We start from the raw sequence: 15,075 nt of genomic DNA, 5'->3' as shown, positions 1-15,075 counted from the left end.
CAGGCCTGGGTGCTTTTCACACCACCCCGTGGCCCTGTCCGTGTCTCACCTGCCTCCAACTCGCCCCTTTTCTTTCTAGACCGGCATTCTCAAAACTGGAGGACTCCTTTGAGGCTCTCTCCCTGTATCTGGGGGAGCTGGGCATCCCACTGCCTGCAGAGCTGGAAGAGCTGGACCACACTGTGAGCATGCAGTATGGCCTGACCCGGGACTCACCTCCCTAACCTTGGCCCAGCCCCCTGCAGGGGGGCGTTCTGCAGCCACCATTGCCCCCTCTGCGCCCCATCTCTGCTGTGGGCAGGGCCGTCTGGGCTTCCTGTGGATTGGCGGCTTATTCAGAAGCAGAACAAGCCATCCCTACTACCTCCCCAGGAGGCCAGCGGGTGCAGCACCAGGAAACACATCACAGGTTTGGGGTTCTGGTTACTGTCTGTAAATCCAACACTCACCTGAAAGCTGTGAAGAAAAAAAAAAAAAAAGAAAAGAAAAAGAAAAGCCTGGCCCATGGGCTGGGGGAATCTGTTACTGATGACCACTCGGGAGCTCCCTGGCAGTGTGATTCTGGGAGGCTGTTGCTTACACTAATCAGTGTGACCTGGACCTGCTGGGCAGGATTCCAGGGTGAACCTGCCTGTGGGCTCTGAAGTCTCTGGTCGCACTGGATACAGGAGGACTTTAAGGGGGAGTGTGGATGAGAGAGAGACTGGTGGCCAGGTGGCTATCCAAGGATGTGAAATGACAGTGGTGCTACCCCCCTTCCACCCCATGCCCCGCCCCCCTGTGGGGCAAGAGTTGAGGGAGTAGGTCTTGAAGAGTTCCTTAGTTTGTGGTGGAACTGGCCAGGAGTCAGGGAAGGGCTAGTTTCTACTCATCTCCCAGGCCTAGGGGCCACATCAGTGTGAGGGGGAGCTTCCGCCTCATGTTCACAAACTACCGCTCTTGCTGAGAGCTCCTGGGCTTTTCTGCCTACAACAAGCACTCACCCACAAGTGCAGGAAGAGACTAGGGGCTAGAAAGGGGCCCTGTCTTCTAGAAAGCCCATATCCTGGCTGCTGTCATTCATAGCCTGGTGGGCACCTCTGTCAGAAGCCCAGGACATTTAGCTTAGTGTTAGATGGGTTCTAGAGGATTGTGTGGCTTGCCACAGGCTCAGTGTATGAGCCAAGGGAGTGGGAATCTCAGCAGTCTCTTGGTCTTGTCCTTGTGGCAACCACTGCTCACTCTTCACTATGCCTGGTCCAGGCAGCAACCTAGGCAGGAAGAGGTGGTGGCAGAGCTCCAGAGCTGGGATGCTGGAGGAGACCACTCCCTGAGCTGGCCTTTCTGGCTTCTACCTCCCTTGTTTGTTGGCCCAGCTCACTAGCTCCTGGCTGTATCTTCCTGACACAGCTGATGGGTGCTGAAAAGCCCCAGAGGCACCCTCCACCTTGGCTTCCAGAGCTCCAGGGACTCTTCAACACAAATAGATTTGCCTCCTGTGAGCTTGCACCATATTTAACAAATTGGAAATGGGTTTGGGACGTTACTGCAATGTGTGGTGGTTGTTTTGGGGATGGGGGAGGTGGTGGTAGGGAGTGATCCAGGAGAGTGGTTGATGTTAAAACTATTTTGTTGCTGTATCTGTTGGGTGATATGTGAAATACTGTACATAGACCTGATAAATTGTGGGATTAGATGTCATCTCTGGACAGAGTTTACCTGCTATATAGACCATATGTAATGTGTGGAGTGTGCAAGCTTGCTGTAGGATTGAGCCCTGGCTCCCAGCAGCCCTAAGTCAGCATTTTGTGGCTGGTTGTGCCTCAGTTGTCCCCAGCAAGCATGGGAGTGGTGGGCCCACGATGGGCCGTTGAACAGACCAAATAAATTGAGCAGTTAACATAACTGATGATACAGAGAGTGAGAAAGTGACTTGGGGCTTGGCTCAGCAGGAGGGTACATGTGGAGGGTCTGCTGGCCACTTTCAGGCCCCGCCCTGTGACTCCCCATAGCAGGAGTTCTCACATACACCCCAACTCTAATCCCCTCTTATATAGATACTAACCTGCTCCAGAGAACATGCACATCCCACCTGAGGCAACCCAGTCCTTCAAGCAGGTCTGACTCTGACCTCCCAGCCAAGTGCTTCCCTTGGGGCCATATACTTCCACTCTCTGATGCATGTACACTCCTATAAGCCTGGATATCCTCCCTGCAGGGTTGGGTGCCACCTTCATAAAGGGAAGAAATGAATGCAAGTCACCTCCACACCTTGTGTTTTCCTATAAATGCTTGAGAGAAGACCTATTCTTCTACACATGGGAGATGTGAAGCATTGGGCAGGATATTATCTGCCTAGTGGGATCCTGGACACAGTATAAATCCATATACCCTTAAGTTCAACTTAAGGACAGACTCCAATTCCTGGCAAAACTGATATTCTAGGGTGCCCCTTATTTGTAGAACTACAGAGCAATGTCTAGGCATGGACAGAGATCACCCTGGGTATTCCTAGAGGCAGAGAACATGCTGTTGAAATCTTGTGCTGAAAGTCCTGTTGGTAACTTCTTCTAGAGCTCTAGGAGTTCCCCTCCACTCCCCTCACCCCACCCCACCCCCCTCCCTCACCATCCCCAGGGGCCTTTCTCTGCTCAGAGCTGCTTCCTGCATCCCAAGGACCCAGCCTCCTCTGCACATCCATCCTTCCCTTTTGCTGCTGCAGCACCACCAATCACACCTGTCTCCAGCCCCTGCCAACGGCTGCCTGGATGTTCATTTTAACTACCTCCATCTTGGGAAAAATGGTGAAGGGGAGAGGATTTGCAGTGACCAAACCAGCATACCCATCTTTCCTGCAGCTTCAACCTGAATGATTCTTGGTGATGACAGAACAGAGGCAACAGTTAACACACCACTCACTTGCCATCTCCCAGTCACAGGGCCAGAGTTAATGAGGGAAAGCCAGAGCTTGCCACACAGGTATGGACAAGGTAACTAAAAACTTCCAGCTTAGCAGAGGAATGTCCTTGTACCCCATAAAAACTTGGTGATACACAGCTTTTTGTTTTTTTAATTTATACAAGTCAAATGCAGAGCAATTTACTGCACTTTATATGCAGGTATCAGAATGAGGTATATAAAACATGTACACAGAGAAATGCTTTTATAGAAAAGTAGAAACCAGTAATGTACTGTTCTTTTCTTCAGCATCACTAACACCAAGGGACCCATGAGGCCTAGGCCCCTCAGCAAACCACTCCCAGGAATAGTCTGCTGAAGAGAATGGGCCCCTCTAAGCCCCCTTTCCACATGGGGCAGTGGAAGGAAGCTCTGGGTAGGGAGCACTGCTAAGGCCTCCAAGTGTGACATCAGGACTTGGAGGCCCTGCTGAGCCATTGGCTCAGTGAAGCACAGTGCTGTGGAGAAATGTTACTTTCCTCTCAGCCATGCCTATGCTCTATGACCTTGGGCATCACTTTCCCCCTCTGGGTCCCTGTCCAAAAGGCTTGAGGAACCCTAAGGTCCCTTCCAACGGTTCTGATTGTTTTACAAGTTAGGGGTTGTGAGCCTAGCCATACTACCCTCACAGGAATGCATTAGCCTGGAGGCCACAGAGCCACCTGCAAACTCAAGCCACTGCAGGGGCAAGCCCTGAAGCACTTTTATTACCTTGCCTCTGAGCTTAGTTTCTGAGTTAACCTCTCAGAAGCAGCTCACAAGGCCCCACAGTGTAATTCCCATAGGTTAGTTGGCTGATGTCTTACCCCTGCAAAATGAAAAGAGGCCAATGTCCACCCTGAACAAACTGTCTAGGGTTCCCCAGGTCTCCCTTGAGTCCTGTGGCCTAAGACAGCCATAGATCCTTCTCTACCTTCTTCCCAAGTGGAATGTTCAGTGCGATTCTTCCCTTCCTTTCCTTTCAAAACAGGAAGAGTCCCTGGGCCCAGGGCCAGCCCACAGTTATCAAGGCACATCACTGCTAGCAAGCTGGAGCACCCCCCAGGAGCCTCCAGCCTAGATCCCATTCTCAACCCATAGTTTTGACTTTTGTACAAATTCATTTCTGGTTCTCAAAGTCAGTAGGGAGTTCCATCCCAAATATTTTAAAAACTATATTTTTGAAATACTGCCTCCTGACCTGTCTGTCCCGAACTATGGATAACAGTATGCGCCACTCAAGCACACGGAGAACAAAGGCGGAGACTGAGGCCATCTTAGATAATAAAGCACAGAGGAGCCTGGGGGAGCTCCTTGCCTGTCCCTGGTTCAGATCCAGGGCACAAGCAATGTTTGGAAGCCCTTGTCAGCAGCATTGCTCTGGGGGCTGCCACTGTCTCCATCCACAGGCAAAACCCTGCTCCAAGGGATGGAGGAGGAGCATTGGTAGGACCCTACCCAGACTTGCCCTCAGCACACCACCTGCTTCTGTTTTAGAATTAAGAAAACAAAAAGTCGAGGGAGGATTTTAACCACAACAAAAAGTGTAGATCCTCCCAGCTGAAGGAGAGTAGGATGTCCTGCACCAGTGTCTGCATGGGCTCTTGCCCATTGTTGGCAGCTCAGGCCCCAGGAGTGCCTGCCTGGCCCATGAGAGGGGCACTGCCCTCCTGAAGGTCCACTGGAGTCTGGTTGGTGTGGACCACAATAGTCTTCTCATCCACGATCTCACAGGTAGGATTGGTGAAGGCAGACAAGGGCAGGGTGATTCGCTGCATCTCCCTCTCACACACACGCTGGTCATGCTGCTCTTTCAGGTCCTTCCCCCTGGCAGGAAAAGAGGTAAGCATTGAGGCTGTGCCTCCTGAATGGCTTTGCTCACTAAATAGCAATGCTGCACTCAGGCAGGGACTGAGGCTAACCATGGTCAGCAATTCAGTAGCTGAGGTATAAGATTTCAATTTTGCCCTGACATGAAGTTCTTATACCTCTGGTCTCTGCTTCCTCATCTGTAAAATGGGTGTGTAGCAGCCTGAATCTCACACAGCTGCAGACAGGCTCAATGAAGATAGTGTATAGAAGAGAGACTCTTAAGATAACGATTTTGTTCTTTAAGCCCAGGGCTCCAAGAGACCCAGAGAACCATCTCAGTCCTAACCCATAAAGTTGTGCAGAAAACTGACCTGTTCTGAGACAGCTGTCTTGTCCTAAAGTGCTGGAAGGTGTGAGCCCTGGCTGGAAATAAGGACTGTCCCTAGCCCACACAGTGGGCAAAAGGGACTGAGGGCTATTCAGGTCAGTGGGAAACAATGAGACAATGACCATCAGACACCTTTAGGTTCACACATCTTTGAATTTTCAGGGTGCTTAATGACTCAGGCCATGGTGTTGCCCCATTTTACTCAAATGGAGTGCTTACTCCATGCTAAGGATGATGTGTACCTTATCACACTTCATCCTTGGCCAAACCCTAAGAATTAGGTCTTACCATTCATTTTACAGATGAGGAAGTAGCTCGGAGAAGTGAAAGAATTCTCCAATAACATAATGGGCTCAAACCCAAGTCTGCTGGACTCCAACTAATATTCAGAGAAGTTCTGAACCGATCAGAGTCACCCCAAAGAAACAGTGGCACAGGAACTCAAACCCAGTCTTCTGGCTGCACATGTAGGGTCCTTCCCACTGGCCTGGATTACCCCTGTTGCAGGCTGAAGGGTTTGGTGAGTGCCTAACACACTGCATACCACAACCAGCACCCAGGACCCAGATCTGGGTCCACACTAACATACTCTGAAGCCACAACTAGAAACATGGGCTCAACTGTCACGGGAAATCTTTCTGGAAGGAGCCCACCCCAAAGAGGCCTTGAAACTGACAGCTGATGGATGACTAGGTGAAAAAAAAGCCTACTTCAGACCTCAGGAAGATAGCTGAGATCAGATGGATTACATATTCATCAGGGTATAAGGTGCAATGACAAGTTTCCAGAGACTGGAGAACAGTATTGAGAAAACAGCGGGGCCTGGGGGCTGCACAGGTGCCTCAGAACTGTCTTTAAATCAACCAGTTTTCTTGTATTCTAGTACCAGCTCAGCCTTGACTGTGTGACACCTGGCAAAACAGCCTTGCTGAGTCTTGGTTTCCTCATCTATGAAAGGGGGACAGTATCTGCCTCAAAACAGCAATGAATGTGAATGCATTTTGAAAACACTGGAACTGCTGTAAAACTCACAGAGGAGATTATTATGATTTTCCCTGAATATGACTTGACTCACCAAGCAATGTTATCTTAATATGGTTTCCCAAGGAAACTCCTACTGACCAGCCAAGGCAATTATTGTTTATGTGACCTCAGCAACTCCCCTCCTCTCTGGGCCTTAATTTTATCATTTTTAAAACAAGGAGTTGGACTTGATAACCTCCAAGGCCCCTGATATTCTAGATGATCCCTCATATGAGATGTGCTCTGATTCCCTAATTCTCATAAGGTCACAGAAGACAAATTTGTGAGTCACCCTAGGTGACTGAGTTTTTTGCATGTGCAACCCTGAGCACTTGCCCCATCCTTATCATTTGTCTCTACTGGACACCACCAACTCCTGCAGCAGAATAACCCCCAGAGCACTCCAAAAAGGAAATGGAGGGACCTGGGAAGACAGTTGTCTGGACCAAGTGCATCCCCACTCAGCCTAAGATTCACTTTGCCCTTGGGCACTGCTCATCAGTTACAGCTGCCACTACAGAAGGAAACACTTTCCTCCATAATAAAAGGCCAGATTCTTCAAGGTTGCCTATGTAGGTCTGGGTTTAACTTTATTAAGGGAGCCCTCAAGCCAGCAGAAGGCCAAGTGGCAATTAACAAAAGAGGTGGAGTATGCAAGTCTCCTTTGCCAGGGCCTGAATTTCAAACTCTAAAGGGCTAAAGGAAGAGATAAAGTGAGAACTCATACATCCGGAGTGCCTACTAAGGTATGAGGAAATGACCTTCCCATTACCCAGGATGAGAAGAGCTACCTATGCACCTACTGGATGCCATGCACTTTATACACGTACCATTTCCACACTAACTTTGCAAGATAGTATTATCCACATTTTATAGACAAACTGAGACTTTGGAGTTGTCCTGCTTTCCTCAGCTACCTTTTTTTTTTTTAATGTTTTTATTTATTCTTGAGATAGAGACAGAGCATGTGCAGGGGAAGGGCAGAGAGAGAGGGAGACACAGAATCCAAAGCAGACTCCAGGCTCTGAGCTGTCAGCACAGAGCCTGACACGGGGCTCAAACTCACGGATTGTGAGATCATGACCTGAGCTGAAGTTGGACACTTAACCAACTGAGCCACCCAGGCGCCCCTACCTTTTTTTTTTTTTTTAAGTTTATTATTTTGAGAGAGAGTGCACACACGTGGTGGAGGAGCAAAGAGAGAGGTAGAGAGAATCCTAATGAGGCTCCACACTCAGCATGGAGCCCAATGTAGGGCTTGATCCCATGACCACAAGATTGTGACCTGAGCTGACATCAAGAGTGGGATGCTTAACTGACTGAGCCACCCAGGTGCCCCCCTCAGCTACCTCCTTTACCAAGCATCTGGCTGTGGCCAGCTGTTGATAATGGTCAGGATGCATCATCATAAACAAGTCTTTAGGGGGAAAAAATCAATTCATATTAATGGAGCAGAGCAGGACTGGAAGAACAGTCAGGGTAAAGGAAGGAGATGCTGGGATTCATCTGGATTACAGTCTCATCCATTTACAAGCCTCAAAACACACCCAACCCCACAGGCCTCCTGTTAATGGTGCCTATGAGTCCTGGAGATGCAGAGGATGTCCCCAGCTCCTTTTAAGATCTGAGGCCACCAGGCCTGCTGCACTGACCATCAAACAGCTCAGCCCCTTCTTATGCCTTTTTTTTTTGGGGGGGGGTGGTGGGGATAGGGGGCAGGCTGTTGTCTGGCAGCCAAGATAGAACAAAAGGTTTATTCACTGACTCAGCTCCTCCTAAAGGGGTGGAGTGGTGTTGACTTACAGTTTTTCCCTTGCCTTTTTATCAGAAAATAAATGCTCCCTCTGGATAGCACAGACAGTGCACTTAGGGCAGGGAGAGGGAGCTGCAGACTGGCTGGCTGAGTCTTGTAGCCTAGACAACCGTGACAAAGACCCGACAGGCTGAGCCCTCACCCACACCCACCTGCCATCCTTATTCCCCTGAGAGGAAGCCTGGTTCCTGCTTGCCCTTCCCAGCCAGGGGAAAGCTCCATCCCATTAGCCTCGTGGTCTTTGACAGAGTTCAGGGGTTGCAGTAATTCTATCCATGACTGCCCCAGGGCCAGAGACAGCAAGCGTGGATGGAGCTGCTGCCCACATCTGACATCCTCTTTGGAGTGACAGAGACACCCCAGACTTTCTTCAGGCAACACAGTTTCTTCCAATTATTCTTTTCACTGTTTGCCCAGTTGAAAGCAGTGGTGTACCACACTGCTACTCAGGAAAAGTTCCTCAAGGCAGCTAAGGCTATGAACACAAAACCTATGTCCAACTATACTGTCTAATTTCATCCTCACAACAAACCTGTATGGTATCTATTAGGATTAGAGATGGGAAGGCAGATGCAGAAAGGTTAAATCATTTATTTAAGCAAACAGCAGAACTAGGATTTGAACCCAGTACTGTCTGCAGCCACCAACAGGTAAAAATTGCCTTTTTAGGAAATATTAGAGCTGAGAGGATCATCATATCCAACCTCCTACCTTTGCACTTTTTACAGATGAGGAACGTAAATTACTTGTCCAATGTTGCACCCAGAATTGATGGCAGTTGCAGAACTAGATCCTGGTTCTTTTGACTTATAAGTCCAGCTATTTTATTTTGAAAGTTTCCATTTTTCCTAATATCCTTTGCAATTCAAATTTGCAGGACACTGCTGAGCCTCGCTGAGCTTTTGGGAGATATTGTTAATCCTTGCACACATCTTACTGGCTGTGTAGCCCGGATGTGGCACTTAACTCTTCTAGGTCTCAGAAGTTCACTGTAAAACAGTATAAAAAGTGATCCTTCTAGTGTGGTCATGAGACTTGGGCCAGATGATCAGGGAAGAGCATTCAGTAGGGCCCTATTTATTTAAAAATCATGCAACAGAGGCGCCTGGATGGCTCAGTCGGATAAGCGTCCAACTTCAGCTCAGGTCATGATCTCACGGTTCATGGGTTCAAGCCCCATTTCAGGCTCTGGGCTGACAGCTCAGAGCCTGGAGCCTGCTTTGGATTCTGTGTCTCCCTCGCTCTCTGCCTCTCTCTCTCTCTCTCTCTCTGTCTCTCTCTCTCTCTCTCTCTCAAAAATAAGTAAACATAAAAATAAATAAAAATAAAAAGCATGCAATAAATGTTGGCTGCTATTATGATTATCTAACATGATTGGTGTCCTACTGCTTATATTTAATACTTATGATAATCTTGGGTGGGTGGGTATGGGTGCCTGGAGGGGACATATATCCCTATTCAATAGTCAAGAAACGGAGGTGCAGAGGAATGACCGAACCTATACACAACAGCTCTTTCCAGGACACTCTGTTCTCTGACTTTGGAGAGAGATGGGAGCTGAGAGCTTGCCTCTAGACCACATGCGGTTTCCTGTTCTAGTCTGTTCTCAGAGCACTTTTGCTGAGGAAAGGGGTGGACCGGTAGTTAGTGACAGGGAGTCTGGTGACTTGGTGCCTTGCCCTGAGTTTACAGGATAGTAAATGCTAGGCTTCAGGGCAGTCCTATGACAGCCTAAAGAAGCAAATTTAGAAGAAAAAAAGGCCTGGCTTCCTCATTGCACATGAGAATTGAGCTCAGAATTAAGAACATTTAAGTCAGTTCAAATACCTGGAGGCCTGGAAACCGTCACAAGATTGGAGTAAAGCCATACTCTATCCAGTGGCTGAGTTAAGAGGAAATATTTCAAAGGCTAAACTCAGCCAACAGGTTTAGGTCTGATTATGACTTGTAGGCCAAGGCTACCACATCATTTCCTCTAACTCTCTGAATGAACAAACAGGTGTCCCTGGACCTGCCATGTTAATCATCCCACTGAGGGCAACAGCCTTGGAATGGAAGTCAAGAGACCCTCTTAGGTCAATTCTTATTCTCTTTGAACCTCTGCTCCCTGAATCATAGAAAATCAGAGAAGAGGGGCGCCTGGGTGGCGCAGTCGGTTAAGCGTCCGACTTCAGCCAGGTCACGATCTCGCGGTCCGTGAGTTCGAGCCCCGCGTCAGGCTCTGGGCTGATGGCTCAGAGCCTGGAGCTTGTTTCCGATTCTGTGTCTCCCTCTCTCTCTGCCCCTCCCCCGTTCATGCTCTGTCTCTCTCTGTCCCAAAAATAAATAAATGTTGAAAAAAAAAATTAAAAAAAAAAATCAGAGAAGAAACAAGCGCTCAGAGAGTGCTAGTACAGTACCCACATTTTACAGAAAAGAAAAAACAACTATTATTTACTGACCACTTACTATCTGCTACACACTGAGCTAAGCAATCGCATGCCTTAGCTACAGCAGTGCTCTGCAGTAGGAAATAGAAGCAACTTGCCCAAAGTCACACAGCTAGTGACAGGACTAAGACTTGGTTCCACCAAATGCTAGGTGTGTGACCTCAGGCAAGGTACGTATCGTCTCTTGCCTCTGTTTCCTAACATGTAAACTGGTTTCCTAACATGTAAATAACAGCATTTACCTCACAAGATAAATTGTGAGGTAACCATAAAAAATTAAATTAAATTAAATTATGGTAACCATAATACCATAAGGGTGATTGTGTGAACTGAATTAAAGTATGCAAATTGCTTGAAGCAGGGTCTGGCATATGGTTAGTGTTCACTTTCTTCTTGTTGTTGTTGTTGTTATTCTTACCCACTATTTCACCCTTTTCATCTGTAAAATGAGGAGGCTGACTACACTGTCTCTAAGGACACCCCAGGTTTATTTAATGCTGGGTGATCCATTGGGGCTGTGAACTCACAGCCCTTACCACTGGAAAATGCAGGCCACCATGTCACATCCCTTTTAGGAAGCCTTCTCAGACCTCAGAAGAGACATATCAAAGCACTCGGGGCTAGAAGTCAAATCCCCTGATTTTGCCAAGAACGGCAAATAATTTTCCCATAACAAGCCAGCACTGTAAAAATGAATGCAACTCTGGCTTATCATGCACCCATCACTGACTTTGAGAGCCTTTTCCACATGATATTTCAGGGGCCCTCTCAAAATGAGCATTCCTCCTCCTGTTGTCCCAGCCACAGGTCAGGTCCCTGAGTTTCCCAGGAGGAGCCTCTTTGGCTTTCTCATATGTAGTGATGAGTAGCAGGTTCTATATCCTCCAGCTCATTTTTTTCCTCCTGTCCTAAATAGGAGATCCCTGCTTATGGACCAGGAAATTCAAGCCCAAACTGTGAAAGGAGTAGCTGGGAACCTTTTCTAGTAGAATTTTATAACTCACAGAAATAATTCAATCTCTGGGACCCTGCAATGAATGTCCAGACTGATTTCTGCAGTGCCACTCGCTTCCATACCAGGCATGTTGGATTAGACAGCAGAGAATTTGGTATCAAAAGAGCTGGGTTTGAATCTAGGTTCTGCCACTCCCAGGGAGTGTGACCTTGGGCAAGTCACTTCACCTCTCTGATGAAAGCTTCCTCATCTGTAAAATGAGGAACAAGAACTCCTACCTCACAATGCTTTTGGGTGAGGAGTAAAGACACTAAAGGAAAGGGGTTTTCTAAGGTCACCTGGTAAAGACTAGAACCAAGTCTGTACATCTTAAGCTTGTTTTCCTCTTTTAATACTTCACTTCCTTTTTGGGTATGTATGCTACAAAAAAGTCTGATTCAACTTTATGTACCTTCCTCCCATCCTTTCAGAGGGCCCAGAAGAGAAGCTACTGACCTCTTGTAGGTGTAGCCCAAGACGATGCCAGCTCCAATGGCGATGATGATCACCATCATGGTAATGCCCAGCACATAGCCTGCCAAGGACAGGACACAAGGTCCCATTAGCCTCACCCCAGCCCATCGGCAAATATTTCTTGATGATTCGCATAAGGATGGGTGAGGCAATCGTACCCAGGGTTCCCAGGTCTTTTTTCTCCTTGGAGTTCACCCGCACCCGCTGGCTGATCCCAATCACTGGCTGCACAGCTGCTGCCTCACTCCGGGCAGGCAGGGCGTTGGCAGGAGCGAACACCTGCACCTCATCTCCACTTGGCACTTCAGACGCCTCCTCAGTTTCTGTTGTGAAGGTTGGAGGGGACTGGGAAGTGGTCTCTGGAGGTGAAGTGTAAAATATCTCTCATTAGCGTAGCCTGAGTGAACTCCACAGCTGAAACTGTTGGGGGAGAGGGTCTACCTTAGAATGTCTGTACATACTGAAATCAATTCTTGCCCCAGGAGCAAGACCAGGTCTGATGGGGTCACACTACAGTTGGGACAAGGCAAATGTGAGGGGAAGGACATAAGAAAGAGCCTCTCCTGCCTCTCACATCTTCATCTGTTCGAATCCTTGCCATCTTCCAAGGCCCACCTCAGTTGCTATCTTCTCCAGGGGGGTCCCCCTCTGCGCTAGGAAACAATCCACGACCCCTGTGAGCAGCTCACATTTACTGAGCCCACACTGCTTGCCAATCCCTATGTTATATGCTTTACATATCCCATTTAATCTAACCCTAGAGAATGGTCTTGCTGCCTCGGGAGCAACAAGCCTTCGTTCCGGAGTCTGAGAAACAGAGTCAAATCTGGACCCTGCCATTGCTCTGAATACGTCGCTAAACTTCTCTGAGGCTCAGATCCCACAACCAGCTTCTTTCCAGGAGGGACTGTGAATAGAGTGCCTTAACACACAGCATATGCTCCCCAAACTATCACTAAACGCTGAGGGAGGGGCTACCTAAGGGCGTTGAGACCCCGACTACTGTCCCGCGGGCTCCCTGAGGCTGCGCACCAGGCAGGGAGCTCGCAGCCAAGGGGTGGGGCCTCGCCTCCCACGGTTGTTTACAAGGTGCTCGCGGAGGATGAGCTCACTCAGAGAGGCGGCGGCGGCCAATGGGCTTTGGGCTCTGCGGCCTGGAGACAGCCCTGGCCAATCGGGTGGCGCGGGGGCGGGGCGGGGCTGACCGGCGACGCGCGGACGCACGTGCGCAGCGGGTGTAAGGGCCGCTCCCAGGCTGCCTAACTTGCTGGGGGCTTTGGGGTCCTGAGGGCTTCGGGGTCTGGGCGGGTACCTGGGCAGTGCAGGTCCTCGCAAGGCCACTTCTCGGGAGCGCCGGCCTCGCCCCTGACGTAGCACCAGGGCCCGCGCGGGTCCTGGTCCGGGTTCCGGCAATAGCTGTGGTTGCCGGTGTCTGGGAAGGGAGAGAAGGCGCCATGGGACGGGGCCAGGACCCAGACCGCGGTCGCCGCCCGCCCGCCGCCCGGGGCGGACACTCACCACCCGACGCAGGGGCAGATGCCAGGCCGCTCTGCGCCTCCAGCCAGTTGAGGCATCGGAGGCCCGGCGCTGGGGAGGGCTGGTCCGCCCGGTACAGGTGGCCGTTGTCCCAGAAGCAACCTGTGATGAAGAGGAGCCCCCCGGACACTGAGTGGCCGGAAGGGAAGCCGAGTCTATCCCGGCTGGGCGACGCTGGGCCCGTCGGGGCCCCCCTGCCCTCACTTGGAAAACCCCACCTGCCTTGAAGGGTTGTTGTGACGCCTGAAAGAGAAGGAAGAGAAATCGCTTCTAAAGCCCCTTGCTGGTGCCCGGCCCTCAGTCATTGCTCAGACAACGTTAGCTTGTTAGCATTTCATTTCATTTCATTTTTCTTTCTTTTCTTTCCTTCCTTCCTTCCTTCCTTCCTTCCTTCCTTCCTTTTCTTTCTTTCTTTCAAGCCAGAAAGCACTGCACAAGTGCAAGGGGTTGTTACTCTGGAACTTGTGGCCACTTTAGAGGAGGGTGTGGGGGAGGTCTGGGTTCGGGTTCCTTTTTGGAGACGTTCGGAGTTTTGGGTCGGGGGGCAGCCAGCCCTGAAATTCATCCCTGTGTTGTAATTCCATGTTACATAAACTCGGGTATTCCTTTCACGGATGTGACCACACTTGGACAAGCAACACTCCCTCCCAAGAGAATTCTTCAAAAGCCTTAATTCGGTCGGGCAAAAGCCTCAAACGGAGGGAACCTGCCTCATCGCTGCCTGGATGTGACTCCAAACTCCCACTCCCCTCAGCAGGAGAGTCACAGGAAGACGCTGGGGAAGGAGGGCCTGTGCCCTAACCACCCTGTGCAAAGCCCCTGAAAAGAGTAGGACTTAGTAGGGGAGATGAACCCCAAATTCCACCCACTCATGAGCCCCAGAGAAGGAAAAAGAAAAAGAAAGTGGCTACTTGCCTTTGTTCTTAATGGCAAATATGGAGCTGCAAGCCACTGACAGGGAAAGGAGAAAGAAAAAAAAAAAAAAAAAGCCTTCATAGGACAACAGAAACCAGCTAAAAGCTTCATTTCCTATCATCTTTCTGTGTAGCCTGGCCATGCTTAGGAAATAGGGAGCTTTACCCTTTCTACTTGATTAAGTTGCTGCAGGAAGGAAGATTGTAATCTCACCTCCAGATCCATAGGCTTCTGCTAGGAGCATGTTGCCGATGAGGAATGTTTTCACCCAGGCCAAGAGCATCCTCCTCTCCTTCGTCTTGCAGGTGACTGACCAACCAGTGCCCAACCGGGGTCCCCTTGGCGTCGGCTCTGCCTCCCAGTCCCAGCCTTGCAGTCAGACCTGCCCTTGTTATGCTCTTCTGGTAAACAGCCTCTCTTTAGAACTGGGAGCTTCCCAGCCAGCTTGCTGCAGCGAGGTGTTTTTCGGCTGAAAGGCGCCCCCTGGGTCCTAAGCCTCCTATGCCAGGCAAGATCACTAAGCCAAGAGAGAAACTCCCCCCAGAGAAGAGAGAGGCAGAGTTCAGGTTGTGCTTAGCAGAAGATCAGTTTGAGACCTACACTGACTGCATCCCCAGGGCTTTTCATCTCTTCTGTTTCCATTTGTGTGAGTACAGAAAGAGTAACTCTGTCAAGAGGCATCACTGTGGGGAGAAGGGTTTGAAATTATAGTCACAAGGGTGGACAATGTGCTAACTACACTAGTAGGAGGAATTCAAGACCACATAAGGGGCAC

The 15,075-nt window shown here is 49.6% G+C and overlaps 2 protein-coding genes across 5 annotated transcripts in view; one reads left to right on the top strand and one right to left on the bottom strand.

Annotated features, from left to right (window-relative positions):
• LIMK2 (LIM domain kinase 2) overlaps positions 1-1,884 on the top strand; it is a 59,656-nt gene extending 57,772 nt beyond the window's left edge. For both annotated transcript variants that reach the window (XM_047827247.1, XM_047827248.1), the window contains one exon: positions 80-1,884. In XM_047827247.1, coding sequence (XP_047683203.1) covers positions 80-224 — 145 coding nt within the window. In that variant the 3' untranslated portion in view covers positions 225-1,884. The remainder of the gene's footprint in view (positions 1-79) is intronic.
• Positions 1,885-3,037: 1,153 nt separating this feature from the next.
• PIK3IP1 (phosphoinositide-3-kinase interacting protein 1) lies at positions 3,038-14,835 on the bottom strand. Of its 3 annotated transcripts, XM_047827252.1 has the most exons (7): positions 14,514-14,835; positions 13,608-13,628; positions 13,368-13,487; positions 13,162-13,281; positions 12,008-12,208; positions 11,832-11,910; positions 3,038-4,743 (listed from the first exon to the last, which is right to left on the bottom strand). In XM_047827252.1, the coding sequence occupies exons 1-7, from the start codon at positions 14,581-14,583 to the stop codon at positions 4,539-4,541; spliced, it is 816 nt and encodes a 271-aa protein (XP_047683208.1). In that variant the 5' UTR covers positions 14,584-14,835; the 3' UTR covers positions 3,038-4,538. The 3 variants fall into 3 exon arrangements, with proteins under 3 accessions (XP_047683208.1, XP_047683207.1, XP_047683209.1); XM_047827251.1 differs by having other exon boundaries at positions 13,368-13,628; XM_047827253.1 differs by lacking the exon at positions 13,608-13,628 and having other exon boundaries at positions 14,514-14,823.
• Positions 14,836-15,075: the final 240 nt, after the last annotated feature.

The sequence above is a fragment of the Prionailurus viverrinus genome, chromosome D3, assembly GCF_022837055.1.
Source record: "Prionailurus viverrinus isolate Anna chromosome D3, UM_Priviv_1.0, whole genome shotgun sequence".
In the NCBI taxonomy this organism is placed as follows: Eukaryota; Metazoa; Chordata; class Mammalia; order Carnivora; family Felidae; genus Prionailurus; species Prionailurus viverrinus.
Note: the sequence above shows the minus strand (reverse complement) of the source record. Positions and strands in the feature narration are given on the sequence as shown.

What these genes read in the sequence shown, in the direction of transcription:
- PIK3IP1 (XM_047827251.1), bottom strand. Translation starts at nt 14,583, where the DNA reads ATGCTCTTGGCCTGGGTGAAAACATTCCTCATCGGCAACATGCTCCTA. An exon ending in AGAAGCCTATGGATCTGGAG is followed by an intron (nt 13,629 to 14,513) that starts GTGAGATTACAA and finishes CTTCTCTTTCAG; the next exon opens with GCGTCACAACAACCCTTCAA. An exon ending in AAAAGACCTGGGAACCCTGG is followed by an intron (nt 11,911 to 12,007) that starts GTACGATTGCCT and finishes TGTCCTTGGCAG; the next exon opens with GCTATGTGCTGGGCATTACC.